The sequence below is a fragment of the Papaver somniferum genome, chromosome 3, assembly GCF_003573695.1.
Source record: "Papaver somniferum cultivar HN1 chromosome 3, ASM357369v1, whole genome shotgun sequence".
In the NCBI taxonomy this organism is placed as follows: Eukaryota; Viridiplantae; Streptophyta; class Magnoliopsida; order Ranunculales; family Papaveraceae; genus Papaver; species Papaver somniferum.
Genome location: NC_039360.1, coordinates 218,310,184 through 218,328,288, shown reverse-complemented (window position 1 = coordinate 218,328,288; position 18,105 = coordinate 218,310,184). Strand labels below are relative to the sequence as shown.

Below are 18,105 nucleotides of genomic sequence, written 5' to 3'. Positions count from 1 at the left end.
TGGGTGTGACTCTATTGGCGTTTGTTGTTCGTTCATTTTATTTTAGGGAATTTGTGTTATATTGATCTTGGTTGCGTTTAAAATATACGAGATACTTGACAAATACATTTTACACGCCTGTACAAAATATTTGACATATAACAATATCTGTGTAAAATTTAAAATATTGATTCCGAAATTTCACCAAGAATCTCCCCGAAATCTCGTTGTACCAGTGTCTCGGTCCCGACCAAGACAACCCGAGATCCGAGATTGACTATATTGGTCCTAACCACGTCATTATCCCACCTGGACATCCATTCTGGTCAGGAACGTGGCATATGAATCGGGTATCAAATGACGCTATATGCCCTTCCTTGCCTCAACTAAATTTCCCTCAATTTCTTCTCCTCCTGTTTACTCTGACAATCTGATTCTCTGTCTCTCTCGCTACTGACTCAAACTGTTCATTTGACGAAGAAGTTAAGGTATTTTATACTGCTCCCTCGTTCAATCTCTTATTTCCTCTATTTAACATTAAGAATGTAGTTCAATTGAAAACTTGTTCTTGTCAATTTAAGGGTTAGGGTTGAGAAGAAAAAGTAAAAATACTACTTGAAATGGCGTTAGGCAAGTTATAATCTCTGCTAAGCTTTCATTTTATTTACATTGAGCAGTAATAAGGAAGAAGAGATTATGGATTTGAATAAGGGGGAGGAGGGAGTTGATTGGATCAGCAACTTACCCGACTCACTTATTCATCATATCCTCTCCTTTCTGAACATCAAGCATGTTGCTCAAACTAGCGTGTTGTCTAAAAGATGGAGTTACATTTGGATCACTGTCCCCATCCTTGATTTTCAAGACTGGGTATGTATCAGACCTACTTCTTCGGAGACCAATAAGTTCATGGATTTTGTAGATGGAACATTGCATCGTCGGCATAGCGGGGCAAATATACAAAGGTTTGCTATCACTTGGTATAACAATTTGAATGAATATCGAGTCAATTCATGGATTTTTAATGCTGTAAGGAGTAATGTTCAACAAGTCACTCTACGTTTAATCCAGAACGAACCCATGATTATTACCCGCTCTCTTTTTACTTGTGAATCGCTGATTTCCTTGAAGCTAAATGTAGTCCCTAGTGTCTGCTTTCCAAATTATATCTCTTTTCCAAAACTCAAGTGCCTTGAACTCGACAGAGTCGCCTTTAGTAATGAATACTGGAATGAGAAGCTCTTTTCCAATTGCCCGGTCCTTGAAGATTTCAGTATGGAACATTGCACTTGGTTCGGTATTCCAAGTTTCTGCATTTCAACCCCTGCACTGAAACACTTTAAGATTGATAATTGGGAGGACGAATGGTTGCCACGTGGAGAGGATGATGGGTTACGAGGTTGTACTCTCAAAGTTGATGCCCCAAATCTGGAGACTTTTTATTACAATGGTAGCATTGCCAAGGAGTATGTTCTGACTACCTTTCCGTTATTACTTAGAGCAGTCGTCCAGTTTCGCTTTAAACCATATGTTGCAACAAGGGAGCAAAGGATTGATCATGGTGCTGCTATAAGTCAGTTTCTTCGAGCCCTTGTGAATGTAAAACGTCTAAGTGTTTCCGGTGATACCTTACAGGTATTCTTACCTGCTGCTAAATTTGAGTAGTTTCTGCTTTTTTATTTCTTCTATGTTTAATCTAACTCATTGAAACTTATTTATTTTTTTGCTATTGCCTTGTCACGAACAGGCTCTCTCCTTTGCAGAAGATCTGTTAGAAAAGCTGCCTACGTTTCACAATACCAAGGATTTGATCGTATATGAGGAAGTAACCGCTGATAAAGCACTAGTTGCTTTGCTCAAAGCAACACCTAATCTGGAGTCACTTATATTTTACGGGGCAAGTTCTCTAGAACTTTCAGTTTTGCACGCATTCCGTCATTTAAATAGATAAATAATATGAGAAGACCTGGGATAGATTTGTTAACCAATTATGTGTAGTAATTACTTTTGATATCTGTCTTATCCTTTTCAATTTCAATCCAGCCGCTGCCTAGTGATGACGAAGAAGAAGATTATGTTGCAGGCAGTGACGCTGATGCTGCTGAGGGCGAAGACAACCATGATAGCGAAGATGACGTTGCAGGCAGTGATTCTGATGCTTCCGAAGGTGAAGACAACCATGGCAGCGAAAATGATGATTGGACACTCGACGTAGTGACAGCTGATCCCGAATGCTTATTTCTACACCTTAAATCGGTTTACTTTTTGGAGTTCAGTGGGATCCCAATGGAGATTAGATGGTTGAAACTAATTTTGAAGAATGCAAAAGCTTTGCAAGCCATGTCAATTTCCACTTGCGATAAGTTCCTTTTTAACACGAGGAGAGAAGTTGAACTTATGGTAGAGATACTAAGTCTTCCGAGAGCCTCAACAAGTTGCGTGTTTAAACTGCCCTCTTGGCTGGTAAGCAAACTTGACCAAGCATTGTTAGCCGACGACAAGGACAACGACTAGATGGACACTAACGGTTTCAGCAAAGTATTTAGTCTGCATTACACAAATGGACTCAAAGCTGCTTTTTATCTGCATTATACTGTAATATTTATTAGGCTAATCTTTCTGGCTCCTTAGTTTTTGATCTGATTCTCATTTTAGATGGGTTTAATGTTTGCATATCAATTAATGGCGAGACAATTTAACATTATTGCAGCAACTATTGTGAATGTATACATTAATATCCAGATTCACCAATGGACTACCGGGCGCCCTCGCGCATGACGGCTAATTCAGTTCCGCTGCAGTGTATTCATATAGCAAACAAGAGCAGAATTAGCCATACCGAGATACTTAGCACCAGGAGATGACTAGTATTTTACCCTCCGAATACACATAAAATTGGGTTTCTGTTCATTGCTACGTGGCCGTGCCGCGTCCTATTTCATTTCCACGTGGTAGAAAATCACTGGTGGAAATCGTGTCAAGTTTCTGTGTCCGTCACCGTCCAACTAGACTTCTACTCTGGTCAGGCAGTCTATATTATTAAATAGATTCAATTTTTCTCCAGAACAATTTTTTTTCTTCTTTTTTTCAGAAATCAGATTTCAGATCAGACAGAGTGTCTCTAATGGCGGAAGATTCAGAAACCCTCACTGCAAATCCACCAACACCATCGTCAATATCATCGCTGCCGAAATCTCCTAAAGAAAGTATTTCTAAACAACCTCCTCAACAGGTATAACTAATTGAAATTCCCCAAATTCCACTTATATAATTGCTCAAATTTAAGTATTTTTTTTGGTGGTCTACAAGTCCAAATTCAGGGTTTTGATGAGGGTTTTATGTTCCTATGATAGTCTGTGTTTGTGGAGTTTTTCCTGAACTGGGTTTTTCTAATTTGTCAGTTTAGGGCATAGAAGTGGAGTTATAGGAAAGGCCTAAATCAGGATAGATAACTGGGGGTAAAATCTCTGGTAAATGAATTTGAAAGTTCGAGCTTTTTTGAGGAAAAACATTGATAATGGGATGAAGAGGCTTACTTTGTCTATGAAAGATCATTTGTAGGTGATAATTTGATGTGATCGCGTTGAGTTTTAGTAGAAAGTTAGGAATGTGTTAGCAATTATGTTGTTGATGCTTCTCTTTTCATGGCTCAGTTGCTTGTAATGTCGTAGTTATGTTTGTAGTTCTTTGTAAATAATGCTTTCTTTTGGGATTGCAGGTGCCACAATTTTCTGGGTTCCCAACTTTTAATGGAGATTTTCAGATGTTTCCTATCATGTATCCTGCAATTGTACCTGGGTATATCCCTTTACAGAATCAAGAGCACGTAAACAATGGGGCTGGAATTTATGCTGTGCCTGTTCATCATTCTATGGGTCGAGTGGCTGGCTTTCCTCCCACTACTCTTATTCCTCTTACCTACAGTACTCCCACGTAAGTGTTTTTCTTGAAAATCCTTTATTGCTTGCGTACCTGAGGCTAGTAAATTTCTTTGCTTTGTCATCCTTGAAGTTATGGTTTGAGTACCATCTCTGCTTGACCTGGATAGAGTTGTACTCGTCCACTATCATTTGTTATGCTTGCTCTTTTTTCATGCCTTTTTTTATCAGAGACATGAATTTAGATGGTCTTGATGAAGTTCCCTAGCTGCAATGACTGCTCTTCATATGCTGTTTGAGTCCAATTTTCCTCTGCTTAGCTAGATTAGAGATACCGAAAGATAATATTTGCAAATGGTTGTTTTTATTTCTTGACACGTTGCATATGTGCTATCAGAAGGACAAGTCCTCCAGAGGGTGGTGCAGTAGCTGGAGAACATGGACAACAAGAAGGGAGGCCACAGCATGCTCCACAACGACCAGTTGTAGTAAGGAGATTTCACTTTGCGTTTCAGCTTGACTTGTTACTGATACTGAAGCTGGCAGCTGTTATTTTTGTGTTCAACCAAGATGGATCAAGACAAAGACTTCTTCTTCTTGTTTTCTTTGCTGCGCTTGTTTATCTGTAAGTTAGACTCTGTTAACCTATACGTATTATACTTGCAGAGTTCTGTTGAACACCTCATATCTTAGTACCTTTGAATGCATTAGCATAGATACAATATTGAAATTTTCACTTTCTGATTTATCTGCTAACATATCATTCTATACCTTATGTTTTGTTTATTGAGTTAAATTAAGTGATCTAATTCTTGATGGACCTGCAGATATCAAACTGGAGCACTAACACCAATAATCCGGTGGCTTTCTCAAGGCATGCAGAGAGCAGGGCCTCCACAAAGGCCAGCTGTCAGGGCTGAAAATGCTCCTGCTGCTGTTAGAGCTGAGGGTGAAAATGCTGTCCAGCCAGGTACTGTTATCCAGTGTACTTATTATGCATACATTTGTGAGGAGCCGTACATGATGCTCATATGCATATTCAAATTTTAGGACCCAAACACAGAATCCAAACTTCTGATCCATGGTTTGAAGATAGTGGTTGCCATATCGAACTAGAACATCTCAAGACTCCTATTTGATCTAATTATCCGTCAGTTTTTATTCTTGTTCGGTCAAATTCCAACAAGATCATGGTTCAACATCTCAATTTAAACTACTAGACTAGTACATTAGTAATTACAAGATTTATTTCAAAGAGTGATTAGCTCAATCTTCGACACTGGGTTTCATTTCTAGCCTACCCCAACTTGTTTGGGACTAAAGGCTTGGTTGTTGTTGTACAGTTTTTCACTACCTTATGGTCCAGCCTTCAGTATTATCCCTTCAAAAGTTGGCTGAAATTTTGATCATGTTGAGCAATGTTTGGTCATATCTGGATAAGAAAATTTTCTAGATATCATTTTGATCTATTCGACAGATGTGATTAGCAAATCTTCTCTTGGTCTTGGGTCACTGCCATATAAATGTGCTTCGCAGTATAAGCAATTACGGTTCCCGACCCTATCTCTTTGTCCGTTAACAAACTTTTTTTTTCCCTTCTGATTGTTCCGAACTTGATGGTCTTGTTAAACATTGGATCATTTTTGCATCTAATCTTACTGAGGTAGGATAAGGCTAAACAGATCTCGAGATCCAAACATGATTCGCCCCTGCTAAAGCATGTGCATTGATTAAAAAAACACTTTCGTGCTTAATAGTGGTGAATATTCTTTATTTATGGAGCCTTTAGAAATCAGAATTCTGTACGAAAAACATTTAATTAAATATTCAATGTTGCAGAGGTACAACCTGGAGCTGAGAACGTGATTGGAGAAAATGTGAACCCACCGGCTAATGACGAAAACATCAACCCTCCAGAGCCCGCCGGTCGGGTCAACTGGTTGGTTATTGTGAAGGAGATTCAGATGATTGTCATAGGATTTATCACTTCGTTACTCCCAGGATTTCATAATGTGGATTAGAGATTAATTTATTATATGCAAATTAGAAACCAGCCTCATGGGTGTACTAAACAAATGGAAAACCGCAAGAAATGAAATAGAAGGAAACGAAAGGGATAAATTAAACATTTTTCTTGAATTAACAGAATTTTTTCCTTGATCTCTTCGTTGTTGTTGTTGGTTTTGTAAGCTGTAAGTATCTTGTGTAAAATTTTGTGTACTTCAATAATGTCTTATTTTACCAGTTCCTTGACCACTGGATGCTGTCCTTCTAGGATACTTTTCCCATCCTTTTATGAGTTGCTGGTTTGTTTTTATCAATTCCAACCATCTGGAAAACGAAATCATCAATTTAAACAAAAAAATACACCATTGTTGTCGAACAGGATAAAGCTAAATTGAAAAAAAATGAGGGGCACATTTTATGAATGCAACCCGTTGACTGACTGCACTACTCCGTGCTAAATGGACCCTGCTGACCCAGACTGAGGGTCTAGTACGCTAGGGTATGTGGACGTAATTAAAGACAAGTCAAGGGTCAAATGAAAAGTAAATCTTGACCCAATAATAATCTTAAGATTCTTAAACGGTATCTCTCAGTGGGTAGTACTCTCCATCAGTTAAAGTTCTTCTTCTTCTTGATTACTTCATCACACAAGAAGAAGGAGAAGAAAACAATGAGGGAATCAAATTTGGTTCACGCACCACTTGTTACCTATGTTTCTGTTCTATCCCTTTTATCTCTGTGTCCTCCTTTTGTTATCCTACTGTAAGTTTCTATTCATCTCTGATCTCAGATTCTGTTACTCATCTGAAGTAAAGTTCCATTTAAATTTGAAAATTTTCTGTTTTTGTTGATTTATCTATTCGAAAGACTTAGTTTTTTTTTGATGTGGGGTATGTTTATTTGTGTTAATCAACAAAAGACTCACATTCAATTTCTATCTATACGTACATCACATTCTGTTTAATTATCTGATCATGATTTTGTAGTGTTTTAGATTCATTTGACTTAATTTTGGATCTTCAGATTGGAGTATTGATTGTTTTTGAGAAATAATGAAACCCACAGTGTGATTCTGTTAATTTGAGTTAAAAGGACTGACAATTTTTCGTGCTGAAAATTATTTACCCACTTCTGTGGAATTGTGAACTTCTAAAGTTGATCTTGGTTTGTGTAGTTTTGAGGGGAAATATAGTTGGCCTGAATTCATCTTGTTATTAACAAATTTTAATGTACAAAAAATGATGTTTTTGGAATCTGGAATCATCCGGATCCACAAATTGTAGTATTTCTGTGTGGGAATGTCAGTAAATCTTTTGGTTATAAGATTGTAATTCGGTCGAAATAAAGAAGAAAGCTTTGTTTCTGAATAAAAGACGCTGAAAATGGAGTGCTGTTCAGTGTTCACTCTGACATTTGTATTTTCTAGTTTGCTATATTTAAATGGCTTGAATTGGTTGAAGTAAAGTTACGTCTTAAATTTCCTATAATGCTGCAGATGGTATACAATGGTTCATGCCGATGGATCCGTCGTTCAAACTTTTGATTACTTAAAGCAAAATGGGCTTCAAGGATTTGTTGATATTTGGCCAAGACCTACTGCCATAGCATGGAAAATTATTGCTTGCTATGCAGCATTTGAGGCTCTACTTCAACTTGCTCTTCCTGGAAAACGAGTTGAAGGTCCCATCTCTCCCGCAGGGAATGTACCTGTGTACAAGGTAATCAAATGCTTCAATAATCGAATCTACTTTTGTGTGTTCTGTAGGATATATGCTGTGAATTCAATATAATATGAGTGCATTTTGTTGCTTGTGAGGGGTCATGTTATCGCTAAATGATTTTCAGCATAATAGTAACCATGTATGTCATGATTATCGGCAATCTTATTGTTAGCATGTGAGTCTTGATGAGCAGTGATAACCACCAATCCTAAATCGTTTTAAAAACTTAGCTTGAAGTACCTTTTCAGTAAGATCTCTTCTTTGTACAGATGGTATTTGGAAGACTGAAGGCACTTAGAAACGTTTAGCCTTACTGCTAATTTTGGCATGATCTAAGGTTGTATTTATGCAAGTCTACTGATAAACTCTTCTTGTTGTTCCTGTTTCTTGTAGGCAAATGGTATGTTGGCATATGCTGTGACACTAGTCACCTACATCGGTCTTTGGTGGTAAGGGATCTATGAGCCAATGACTTTAGCTTTCTCCGTATCTTTTTGGTTTAGTTAACAATACTTTATACTTGACATTGTTATTACTCAGGTTTGGAATATTCAACCCTGCAATCGTCTATGATCATTTGGGAGAGATTTACTCAGCACTCATCTTCGGAAGTTTAATCTTTTGCGTCCTTCTATACATAAAAGTGAGGGTTATGGATTGAACTGGGCTCAACTACTTCTTTTTTGCCAGTATTCTCTTCTTTACTAATACAGTATATGTTGCACCTTTCTAATTTACTCTCTTTGTCTATAAGGGTCATATTGCTCCATCCTCTACCGACTCCGGATCATCTGGGAATCCTATCATTGACTTCTACTGGGTGAGTTCTTAAACTTGATGGATAGTAAGTTTATACTTTAGAGACTCTGGGTTATCTTTTACGGAATCTGATCATCTGGTCCGCTTTCCTTTCATGGGCAGAAGTTTATACTTTATACATGCAAAAGGTTTACTATTGGTGAAGCTTTTCAGGATCCAACTTTATGATCTTTAGTGTTCCCATATTTGTGTCGTATTATGAAGTAAATAGGAAAGATACAATTTCCTACAGTAAATATTCTTGCAGTGCTCGTTAAGTATCCCACATAATATGCTGGGTTAAGCTTATGGAATTTGAACTGTCTCGATAATGCGGGGCTGCAGCCTTCTTTAATTTTTTTGTTTGGGAAACACATGCATTATGCCTGCCATGGTAACATAAACTCATTTGATGTGTTTATGATATTCATAGAAGTAAACGATGTATGTATTTGGGTTTTCTTTTGTCTCGCAATTATATGTTTCAATATGAACTCATATCTTGTCATATCCTTATTATGCAGGGAATGGAGCTATATCCTCGAATTGGGAAATACTTTGATATTAAGGTCTTTACAAATTGCAGATTCGGTATGATGTCTTGGGGTGTTCTTGCTGTCACCTACTGTATCAAGCAGGTTAGTCGCTTAATCGTCCTCATCTAACGGGTAGTTTCAGGAAGAGCGCAACAGATCCTTTACCTGTGTGTTAGTATAATGCGATACCATTTGTAGGTGAAACAAGACAGTTCATAAAATAGGCAGGATGTTGTTAATTCAGATAGTCCCTTTCTTGATTTGCTGTCACGTATTCTCTTGTTAACAATTCCACCACTTCAACAAATGATTGCAGTATGAAATGAACGGGAAAGTAGCTGACTCTATGCTTGTGAACACTGTATTGATGCTTGTGTACGTAACCAAGTTCTTTTGGTGGGAAGCTGGATACTGGAGTACAATGGACATTGCACATGATCGAGGTACCAATGAAGTACCCTTTTTTGTTAATTTTAGCAGTTCTGGGCGCCATCTACCTGGAGGTGTAGATGAGTACAAATCGCGATCTCCACAAAAGTACATGACTTCCCTACTAGATTGTATTTGTCGACATTCGGTTTGCAATGACCCCTATTAAAAAGAATCGAAATATCTCCCTCAAGATCTATCTGCAAAAGAGGCATTTAAATCCTTACAATCGTCTGGGTTTGTAGTTTTAAGAATTTCAGTTGCCTCAAATCTTCTTCTTTGATTTCTACAGCTGGGTTTTATATTTGCTGGGGATGCTTGGTCTGGGTTCCATCAATTTATACCTCACCTGGAATGTACCTAGTCAACCATCCAGTGAATCTTGGTACTCAGGTAAGTAACTAGTGCACATTATCCATGCACCGTCCTTGTTCCTAAACGAAGTCTCTCTGAGTAGTACAAGTGCTATTTTGTGATCCTAACCTTGACCAATTGCTTCCAGACAGCACTTCTTATCTTAGCTGCTGGTGTTCTGTGTGTATACATCAACTACGACTGCGACAGGCAAAGACAAGAATTCCGCAAAACAAATGGAAAGTGCTTGGTGTGGGGGAGAGCTCCATCAAAGGTATTCCACATTGTTATTGCTCCCATGTTATCTATTTCGCTGCAGTTATTCTTTTGTCTACGCAACAGTTATCCTGGAAGCAGGCTGTTTATAAGTTTAGAAGCCTCGATATAACTTAATATTTCTGCAGATTGTGGCCTCCTATCAAACTAGCAAGGGGGAAACCAAAACTAGCCTTCTTTTAACCTCAGGATGGTAAGTTCTCTTTTCTTTTATTTGATACTTCACAAAAATTATTTGAACGTGCTTGGTACTTCGATATGTATTTGCAGTTATCTATTTCGCCGGAGTTATTCTTTTGCTTGGTACTTCGATATGAAATCATTTAGCTGCTCAGTATGTTGGTCGTAATTTTGTAGTTAGTATTGATCTTTCACCAGATTCTTCTTAACATCATATATTGCTGCGCAGGTGGGGTTTAGCACGTCACTTCCACTACGTGCCAGAAATATTATCTGCTTTCTTTTGGACTGTGCCAGCTCTTTTTACCCATGTAAGATTCTCCCTTTAATCGGCAGTGCTTGAAAAACATCTACATTTATAAAGTATCTAACATTTTGTATGCTGACGATCTTCTCCAGTGTCTACCCTACTTCTATGTGGTGTTTCTGACAATCCTTCTCTTCGACCGTGCCAAGAGGGATGATGACCGATGCAGATCCAAGTATGCAATAAATTCATCTTTTTTCTTATACATAATCATCCTATCATATTAAGGTTTAAACAAAACAAAGTCTGGCAGGAAGTAACAAAAACATGCCCACAAAATTTCAATTGCTGAACTCTAAACAAAATTGACTTAATCAACCTCGAGTGCATTTTTTAATATACTTGAAGTAATAACCTGTCGAGTTTGTCTTTTGCATCTGTGATTTCACTATGTGTTTTTTTTCTTCGAAATGAGGTACTAATAATTACTACTCCTGTAAACAGGTACGGCAAATACTGGAAGCTTTACTGTCAGAAAGTGCCTTTCAGGGTTGTACCAGGAATCCACTAAGAATTGCTCCATTTTAATGTACTGTACAATGACTAGAGTTAAAACAGTTAGATTTCAGAATGTTATTATTTGAAGGACCTTTTTTCATTTGAGCTTTTCTGTTATTTGTAAAATATGTGATGGGTCAGGGATGAATCCCATAAGAGCCACCAGGTCTGTATGAAACTAAGTTCAAGGAATATTATGCAATCCAATGATAGATAAGTGTTGTGTTGCCGCCAAGACCGAGAGTTGTCGCAGGTTTTTATTTCGTTGTCCAAGTCTGGTTTAAGCTGATAGAGACAGTTGTGGGAATTTGGAAGCTTGATTGGGCATTGTGTATTTACATAGTCTTATGAACTGAAAGTATGTGTCTGAAGAACCCTCCAACAGAAGTGATTCAACATCAAATGAAGTGATCATGAATGCCATTACTCAAACTAGACTCGATCAATAGAGACTCAGACAACATCAGATGGATAAAATTTGCACTGGTACACAAAGCTGCAAGTAAATTCTGAACTTTGACATCCAAGTGGTAAAAACAGCAAATAGTTTATTACAGCTTCTTACATCAAACAAGAATATAAAAAAAAAAATACATGAAATTTTTCAGGATCTATACATATCTGGGAGGCATAAATCTCCGGTACATGACCCAAAGCAGACATTCATTTCTTCTCGTGCTGTTCCAAGACTTCCCCCACCATGACAAGGCTGACGATCTGAACCTATCAACTGCTATTCCAACTCGCATTGCATCACTTGTTACCTTCCTTTCATCGAATATGCATTCCACTTCATTGGCCCAATCCGAGAAACTCCAACCAGAGCCGTCCAATTCCGGAAACTCACCACTCCATACTGCCGACTCTGAAAATTCATCGTAGGACATCAAGCAGTCATAATCCTCATCCATCTTAAGCAATTCATCATCGTACACATCCATGTTAAGCAATTCCCAAATACAAAAACAAAATCAATCAATCACAGACTTTCTTGATCAATCAGACACGCGAAACCTAGTTTTTGCTTCTGATGCTATCTCACCTTAAAGATACAAAGACGAATATCTTCTCTGGACTAACCCCCTATGATTTATATAGAAGTTTGAAGAGCACAAGATATGGAAACGCGTTTCAAAATTACAACTCTAGTACGTGTTTCCTAATCTTGTCTCAACTCAAAAAGATTGAAGCGGAAACCAAATTTTGCAGTGTGTTGCACCAGTAAAATTAGCATACCAAATTTCAGGATTAATATCATGGAGATGACGCATCAAATCTGGTTTTCTGCTCTTTGAAAAAGCTTACAATAAATTACTTAAATTTCTATCTATTCTATAATAAAGGGCAATGTCAATTGCGTTAATCCTCCCTGGTTTAAGCTTGCAACTGCCAGCTAGGTACAAGAAAGGTTACGGCCTGTGCGAAGCTAATACATTAGCATCCTGGTACACAAGTCAATATAGATATCCAATGCCAGTTCAGATAACAGAGTTTAAATGTGAAACTTTGAAACTACAAGATATAAACGGGACACCATCTACACAACACCATAACAAAGAAAAGTCATCTGCGGAAAAAGATAAATAACCAATTTATTGAATCATCATCATCACATCCATATATACAAGTCTGACAAAGCTCTCTCAAAACTAAATTTTGTAACTTGAAAAGCAATGGAAGACACAAAGCAAGCTCAATAGCTCACTTTTATTTGTGGCCTTCAAGAATAGTAATTACAAAAATATACATACAAAAATGTTGCAAAAAGACTCTCAACCTCACATTTCAGACAAAAGGTTGCTAATTTTCCTAAGCTCCTTCAAGGCTGTCACTGCTGTAACTTGGCCTTTCCCCAACAGAACGTTTTTGGCCACCTGACCCCGATCTTGCTCAAACACTGATTCAATCAACTGAATCACAGAAAACCAATTATTATAAGAAAAATCACACAAGTCTCAGAGGCATAATTAGAGCTAAATAGTTTTTCAATCACACAGTGTTCTTTCTAAGTATTTCGTTATTGATATGACAATACGACTGATATTTGTGTTAGCTAGCATTGACACTGGAAATACACATCAAGAAAGAGCTAACAAGGAGAAATTAAGGTGTCAACGAAGAAAGTAAGAGCAGATTGAAATCCATAGCAATATACGATAGTCTAACAAACCTGAATATTTTCGAGCATAGACTGCCCAAGGTTCCTCAAACTACCCATCACATTCTTGTCTGCTGCGTCCGCTGGTAATGTACCAGATCCACCAGCTGTTGATGAGGCTGAGACGTCCTGTTGCTTATTTACCACAGGTAAGGATTTTAATGGCCCGCTATCTCCCACCTTCTCGGAGGTCTGTTCGTTGCTATTCCGACCAAACTTCCAAAGCCACTGAAATTTGCCAGATAGTATTTTCCGATCCTTCAACCCGTCATCCTGTTTCCCTAAACCATTAGAGATCGGCCCAGATCTCTCCAAAGCATCATCACTGGGAACGGAACCCGGAAGAGGTTGTTCATCAGGCATGGATGTACATGACTCTGCGTTCTTGGATTCGTTGTCATTTTCATCAACAGATAATCTAGAGCAAACACTGATTTTTTCTGAATCATTATCTTGATCATTTGCTGAATTTGAAGCAACACTGCTTTTCTCTGATTCGTGCTCACGATCAATGAAAGGACTTGAATGAGCAGAATAAATAAAGGAGCTCTCTTCGCTGCCAGTATGTCCACTCAAACACGTCTCCGTTGCATCGCAGCTGAAATTTTTCTCATGTTCGTTTTGGTCTGCAAAGGGATCCTTTCGATCTAGGAACCCACCTCCTACCTTATCCAAATCTTCCTTTGACCCGTCTTCTTGAGTCAAATCTTCCAACAACCTTCGCCTAACGGCTGATCTCGAGTCTTTTTTCCCGATGTCGATCTTGTGGGGAACCGGCTCAGATTCTGTCCTGGTAAGGGTTGATTTTATTCTTTCTGATAAACCTTTTTTTCCTGTTGAAACCTTTTTACCTGAACCTCCTTGCTTGGACTCTTCATCCTTGTGCAGTACTCTCCACTTCTCCTCCCAGTAACTATCAGCTAGCAAACTCAATGGAGTTCTTGGAGATTCTGACCCAGAAGGAAGAAGATGAACCCTGGCAGCTGGGGATTTACTCCTGTCAGAAACCCTACCCATAGCAGGAGCTTGGGAATGAATATTTTTGTCAAGAGCTAGAGCTTGCAAAGACTTAGCCTTTGCTATCAGCTTCTTCACATTTATGTTTCCAGGAAAATTCAATAATCTTTGAAGACATGAAGTTGCATTCTCGGTTGCAAGCAAAGATGATCTCAGGTGCAACAGCATTGAGACAGCCATAGCAGATATGAATGCCCCACGGGGAGAACATAGGACAGCAAAGTTGTACACGAAATCACTTTCTGTAATGCAGACCGATTTATCATTCAGGGCTGCAAATATCTCATCCCAAACGACTAAAAGGTCTTCAAGCATAAATTCCCGACCAAATAACACACGCAACCAACGGAGAGCAAAATACTGGGGTTCAACACCAAGCTCCACTAGGTGACTGTGGAGAGAGGAATCAACAAGCGAAAGCAGATGGTATAATGCTGAAGATGCCTCGATCACAGGAGGTAAACCTGTGTGGGATCCGACTGCAGGGGTGGGAGAAAAATAGTCTGCCATGGCAACAGCACCATGTGTCCTACCCATTAAGGCTTCAAACATGCAATAGGCATCGTGTTCCATGAATCTCTCAGACAGGAGAATACCCAGCTCTCCTTCAGCCCCATAAGCATCGCTAAGCAACACAATGGTTTGTAACTCAGGATCAAGTTCATCAAGACTGCAAACTTTGGCTTCACTTCCTTGGAAGCTGCTCTCGTCATCAAACCCTGTTGACCAATTTAAGGATTTGTAGTTACCAACCAAATCGCTGGCAGGAAAGGACAAATCATCAAACTTGTCGGTAAAATGGTCTTCGTGGAGCTTTCTTATGGAGTACAGACGTTCGACATCAATATGAAGAACGTACAACAAAGGAGCCAACAATTCATGCATACCTGTAACAAAAGACAAAAAGAATAAAATAGAGAGGGTTAATCAAACTAACAGAGAATAAAACAAGATGAAGGTAAACCAAATGAAAGATTAATGTAAAGTAATATACTAAGGTAGCTTGCCTTGTCCATATCCATATTCTGGATGTCTAATGCACCATAATAGCAGAATCCTTCTTAGCATGCCTTGACATGATGGAGTTTGGAAGTAACTTCCATCTTCTGGATATAAACGTGATAAATCCTGGTCAACCATTTTCTCTAGCTCTGCATTCCGGAAAAAGCGACCCCACATACTATCTGAAATATCCAGTCACGGGATTAGTTTGGAAAGGAAAGAATCCAATGCAAAGCGTAAAGATCATTATAGTCTCAATTCTGGGTTGATTAACATTTTTGACAGTCTAGATATAGCAAGTGCTTGACCGACGCCAGTAGCGAACTTCCAAAGGACAGATAAATAACAAATACAAGTAAAGGTACCTGGGTTTTGCGATAACGGGTTGTCCATAACAAGATTGGGAGAGCTACTAGCCTCTTTGGGAAGTGGATCAACCAAAAGGCGTCTTCTCAAACCAGCATATCTGCAGAAACATTAACAACAAAGGGTAAATAACAAGATCAATGATTGTTAAATCACACTACCATTTTTTTTACCAAGACATGTAAAACCTCTTTTATCTTACAACACTATCTCTGCAGGAAACTCAGGTGCCTAAATGAAAATAACAGTGATAATAGTCATCCTTTCGAAAGGCGTGCTCCATCTAGCGCCTTAAAACATATACTCATAAAGTTATCCCCTGATGCAATTCTACTGATCAAAACTACAAACACACGGTAGCAGCCATGACAATCAAAATTCTAACAGTTCAACAACATCAAGCTAGAAAATTTTGTTCCTTTCCAATGAAAAACAGCTATGTAAAAGAGTACCTTCTGCGGCAATCAGCAGTAACGCGTCGAAGAACATCAATAGAAGTAGAAGAAGGCAACACCCCTAAATTGACACGCCATTGAACACCTCTAAGATCAGAGAATCTAGAATCAGCACGAGCTTGTTGTTCAGGTCCTTGAAAATCAACAACTAAAGGAGAAGGATCAGAAATCTGAGACTCAATTTGAGCTCCAGATATCATCTTTCTCCTTTCAAACACCCAAAACCCTTGATTTTTCTCCTACAAGTTCTGAAGGAAAAAAAATATATGTAATTCTTAAAAAGATGAAATCTTTTGAGGCAATTAAGATGAAATAAATGAAGGGTTTCAACGGATCAAAATTTAATCAATATAGGAGGAATTAGAGGGAGGGATGAGGAGAAAAAAATGGGGCTAAATTACAGGAAGGGAAGGATAAAATGGCGGAATTTAGGGTTGAAATATGAGAGACTAAATCTAATGATCATGTCTCTCTCTTTGATTTAGAGAGAGAAAGAGGAGGAAGAGAATCAGAATTTTGTTTCTTTGGAGAAGGGAGAAGAAGAAGAATACAGAGGAGAAGAGAAAAAGTATGTAGTTGGAATTATAAGGGGAATTGAGCTGTCTTCTTCTTCTTATTTCTTCACCACCATTAACTTACTCAAACCCTCCTTTTTTTTTCTCTCTCTAGAAAATCCTGTTGATGAAATGAGAGAGAGAGTCACCACGGCCCCCCTGAGATTAATATGAGAGAGAAAGAGTTGTATACAGTTAAACTACCCGGCTTCATTTTATAATGACCAAATTACCCCTAATTAATTACTGATTTTATTTTATTTTATTAATTAAAAAATATTATTATTTATTGGATAAAAAGTATTACATTTTTGAAGCCTAACAAGCTAAACTCCAACGACATACTACTGCATTAATTGAACAGGTTGTTGTGCTGAAGGAGCCGAAACAGATGGGGGCTGAAATTGTGTCATAAAGGGGGCAAACTAACTCTACCTTCCATGTTAATTTCTACAATATTACGCCTTTGAGAGCTCGCTCCTGGGACCTCCTGGAACGCATGAAACTTTGGGGAACGAGGATGATCAGCTGAGCTAGGTCCCCGTTGACAAGAATATTATTTATTATTATTATTGATTTTTTTTAGTTTTTAATTTATTTATTTATTATTGGATATAGAGTATTATTACAAGAATCTAGTTTGGAAGCCTAGCAAGATGAGCTATAACAGCGTGTATATATATGTCGAAATTGACGCTTAGTCCCAAAGTTAGTGGGCTTTAGACACTTTAGTCCAGCATCCTCAGGCCTAGTACTCCCTAGTCCAAAAAAAACCCGTGTAAACAGTTTGGTCCAAATTTTTAACGAGTTAGTCCAAACTCGTAATCCAAACTAATATGTTATCATAATCACCCTTCCCTATGAGCACACATGAATAAGAATGGGTTTTTAATTTTTAGATCTCAGATTCAAATCAGGAGGGAGACAGAGAGATATTTTGAGGCGATTTCTTGGATTCAATCGTTCGTTCATCAGATTTTGGTCTCAGGTTAGAGACTAAGATTTCAATCAAATCTTTCTTTCGATTTTGTTTGTTACTTCAATTATGTGTTTTTGATTTTTTTTTTGAATGCATGAGATGAAATCGATTTTATCTTTCATCTTGCTTTCGGTCTTTTGATTTCTGTTTTTGATTTTGATTTTGTTATTTGTTAGGTTTTGATTTTCATGAAACTCTTTTGATTTATGTTTTTCATTTTGATCTTTCTTTTTATTTGGATTTGGATGTATCATATGGAATCGATTCGATCTTTGATTTTTTTTATTTTCTATTTCTTCATCTATGTGTTTAATTAATGGTTATTCATGGTTTACATTGATAGAGTAATTGATTTTTATTTTTATCTTTTTTTACTATGCAGAATGTGTACTTTCTTGTACACTGTATATGTTTCGATTTTTTGTGATTTAAGGTTGATTCGAAAAATTAATTCTCTAATAAATTTAAATATGATTCAGATCTTAAGATGTTACATCTGTGTGTTACTGGATTCGATTGATATCTTTTAGATGTGACCCAATTTTTTTTATTAGTTATTTGATTTATCATTTGTGTGTTGATTGAACCTAAGAATGTTATTTTTTGAGATA

At 37.8% G+C, this 18,105-nt stretch overlaps 4 protein-coding genes across 7 annotated transcripts; 3 read left to right on the top strand and 1 right to left on the bottom strand.

Annotated features, from left to right (window-relative positions):
• The first annotated feature begins 375 nt into the window (after positions 1-375).
• LOC113358689 (F-box/LRR-repeat protein At4g14103-like) lies at positions 376-2,772 on the top strand. Of its 4 annotated transcripts, none has more exons than XM_026602324.1 (5): positions 376-467; positions 657-944; positions 1,185-1,614; positions 1,727-1,876; positions 2,023-2,772. In XM_026602324.1, exons 2-5 carry the CDS (start codon positions 676-678, stop codon positions 2,491-2,493), a joined length of 1,320 nt encoding a protein of 439 aa, XP_026458109.1. In that variant the 5' UTR covers positions 376-467; positions 657-675; the 3' UTR covers positions 2,494-2,772. The 4 variants fall into 4 exon arrangements, with proteins under 4 accessions (XP_026458109.1, XP_026458108.1, XP_026458106.1 ...); XM_026602323.1 differs by having other exon boundaries at positions 657-1,378; positions 1,484-1,614; XM_026602321.1 differs by having other exon boundaries at positions 657-1,614.
• Positions 2,773-3,050: 278 nt separating this feature from the next.
• LOC113358688 lies at positions 3,051-6,113 on the top strand. The gene is made up of 5 exons (XM_026602320.1): positions 3,051-3,211; positions 3,698-3,912; positions 4,255-4,482; positions 4,685-4,827; positions 5,697-6,113. The coding sequence occupies exons 1-5, from the start codon at positions 3,104-3,106 to the stop codon at positions 5,876-5,878; spliced, it is 876 nt and encodes a 291-aa protein (XP_026458105.1). The 5' UTR covers positions 3,051-3,103; the 3' UTR covers positions 5,879-6,113.
• A 356-nt stretch (positions 6,114-6,469) lies between these two features.
• Positions 6,470-11,198, top strand: LOC113358687 (7-dehydrocholesterol reductase-like). Its single transcript, XM_026602319.1, has 13 exons — positions 6,470-6,626; positions 7,360-7,582; positions 7,979-8,034; positions 8,126-8,228; positions 8,340-8,405; positions 8,908-9,021; positions 9,236-9,362; positions 9,641-9,741; positions 9,851-9,976; positions 10,107-10,171; positions 10,388-10,469; positions 10,558-10,640; positions 10,910-11,198. Exons 1-13 carry the CDS (start codon positions 6,535-6,537, stop codon positions 10,974-10,976), a joined length of 1,305 nt encoding a protein of 434 aa, XP_026458104.1. The 5' UTR covers positions 6,470-6,534; the 3' UTR covers positions 10,977-11,198.
• A 1,331-nt stretch (positions 11,199-12,529) lies between these two features.
• On the bottom strand, positions 12,530-16,669 carry LOC113358686 (TBC1 domain family member 5 homolog B-like). Its single transcript, XM_026602318.1, has 5 exons — positions 15,959-16,669; positions 15,506-15,606; positions 15,146-15,322; positions 13,134-15,025; positions 12,530-12,873 (listed from the first exon to the last, which is right to left on the bottom strand). Exons 1-5 carry the CDS (start codon positions 16,159-16,161, stop codon positions 12,742-12,744), a joined length of 2,505 nt encoding a protein of 834 aa, XP_026458103.1. The 5' UTR covers positions 16,162-16,669; the 3' UTR covers positions 12,530-12,741.
• Between the last annotated feature and the right edge of the window lie 1,436 nt (positions 16,670-18,105).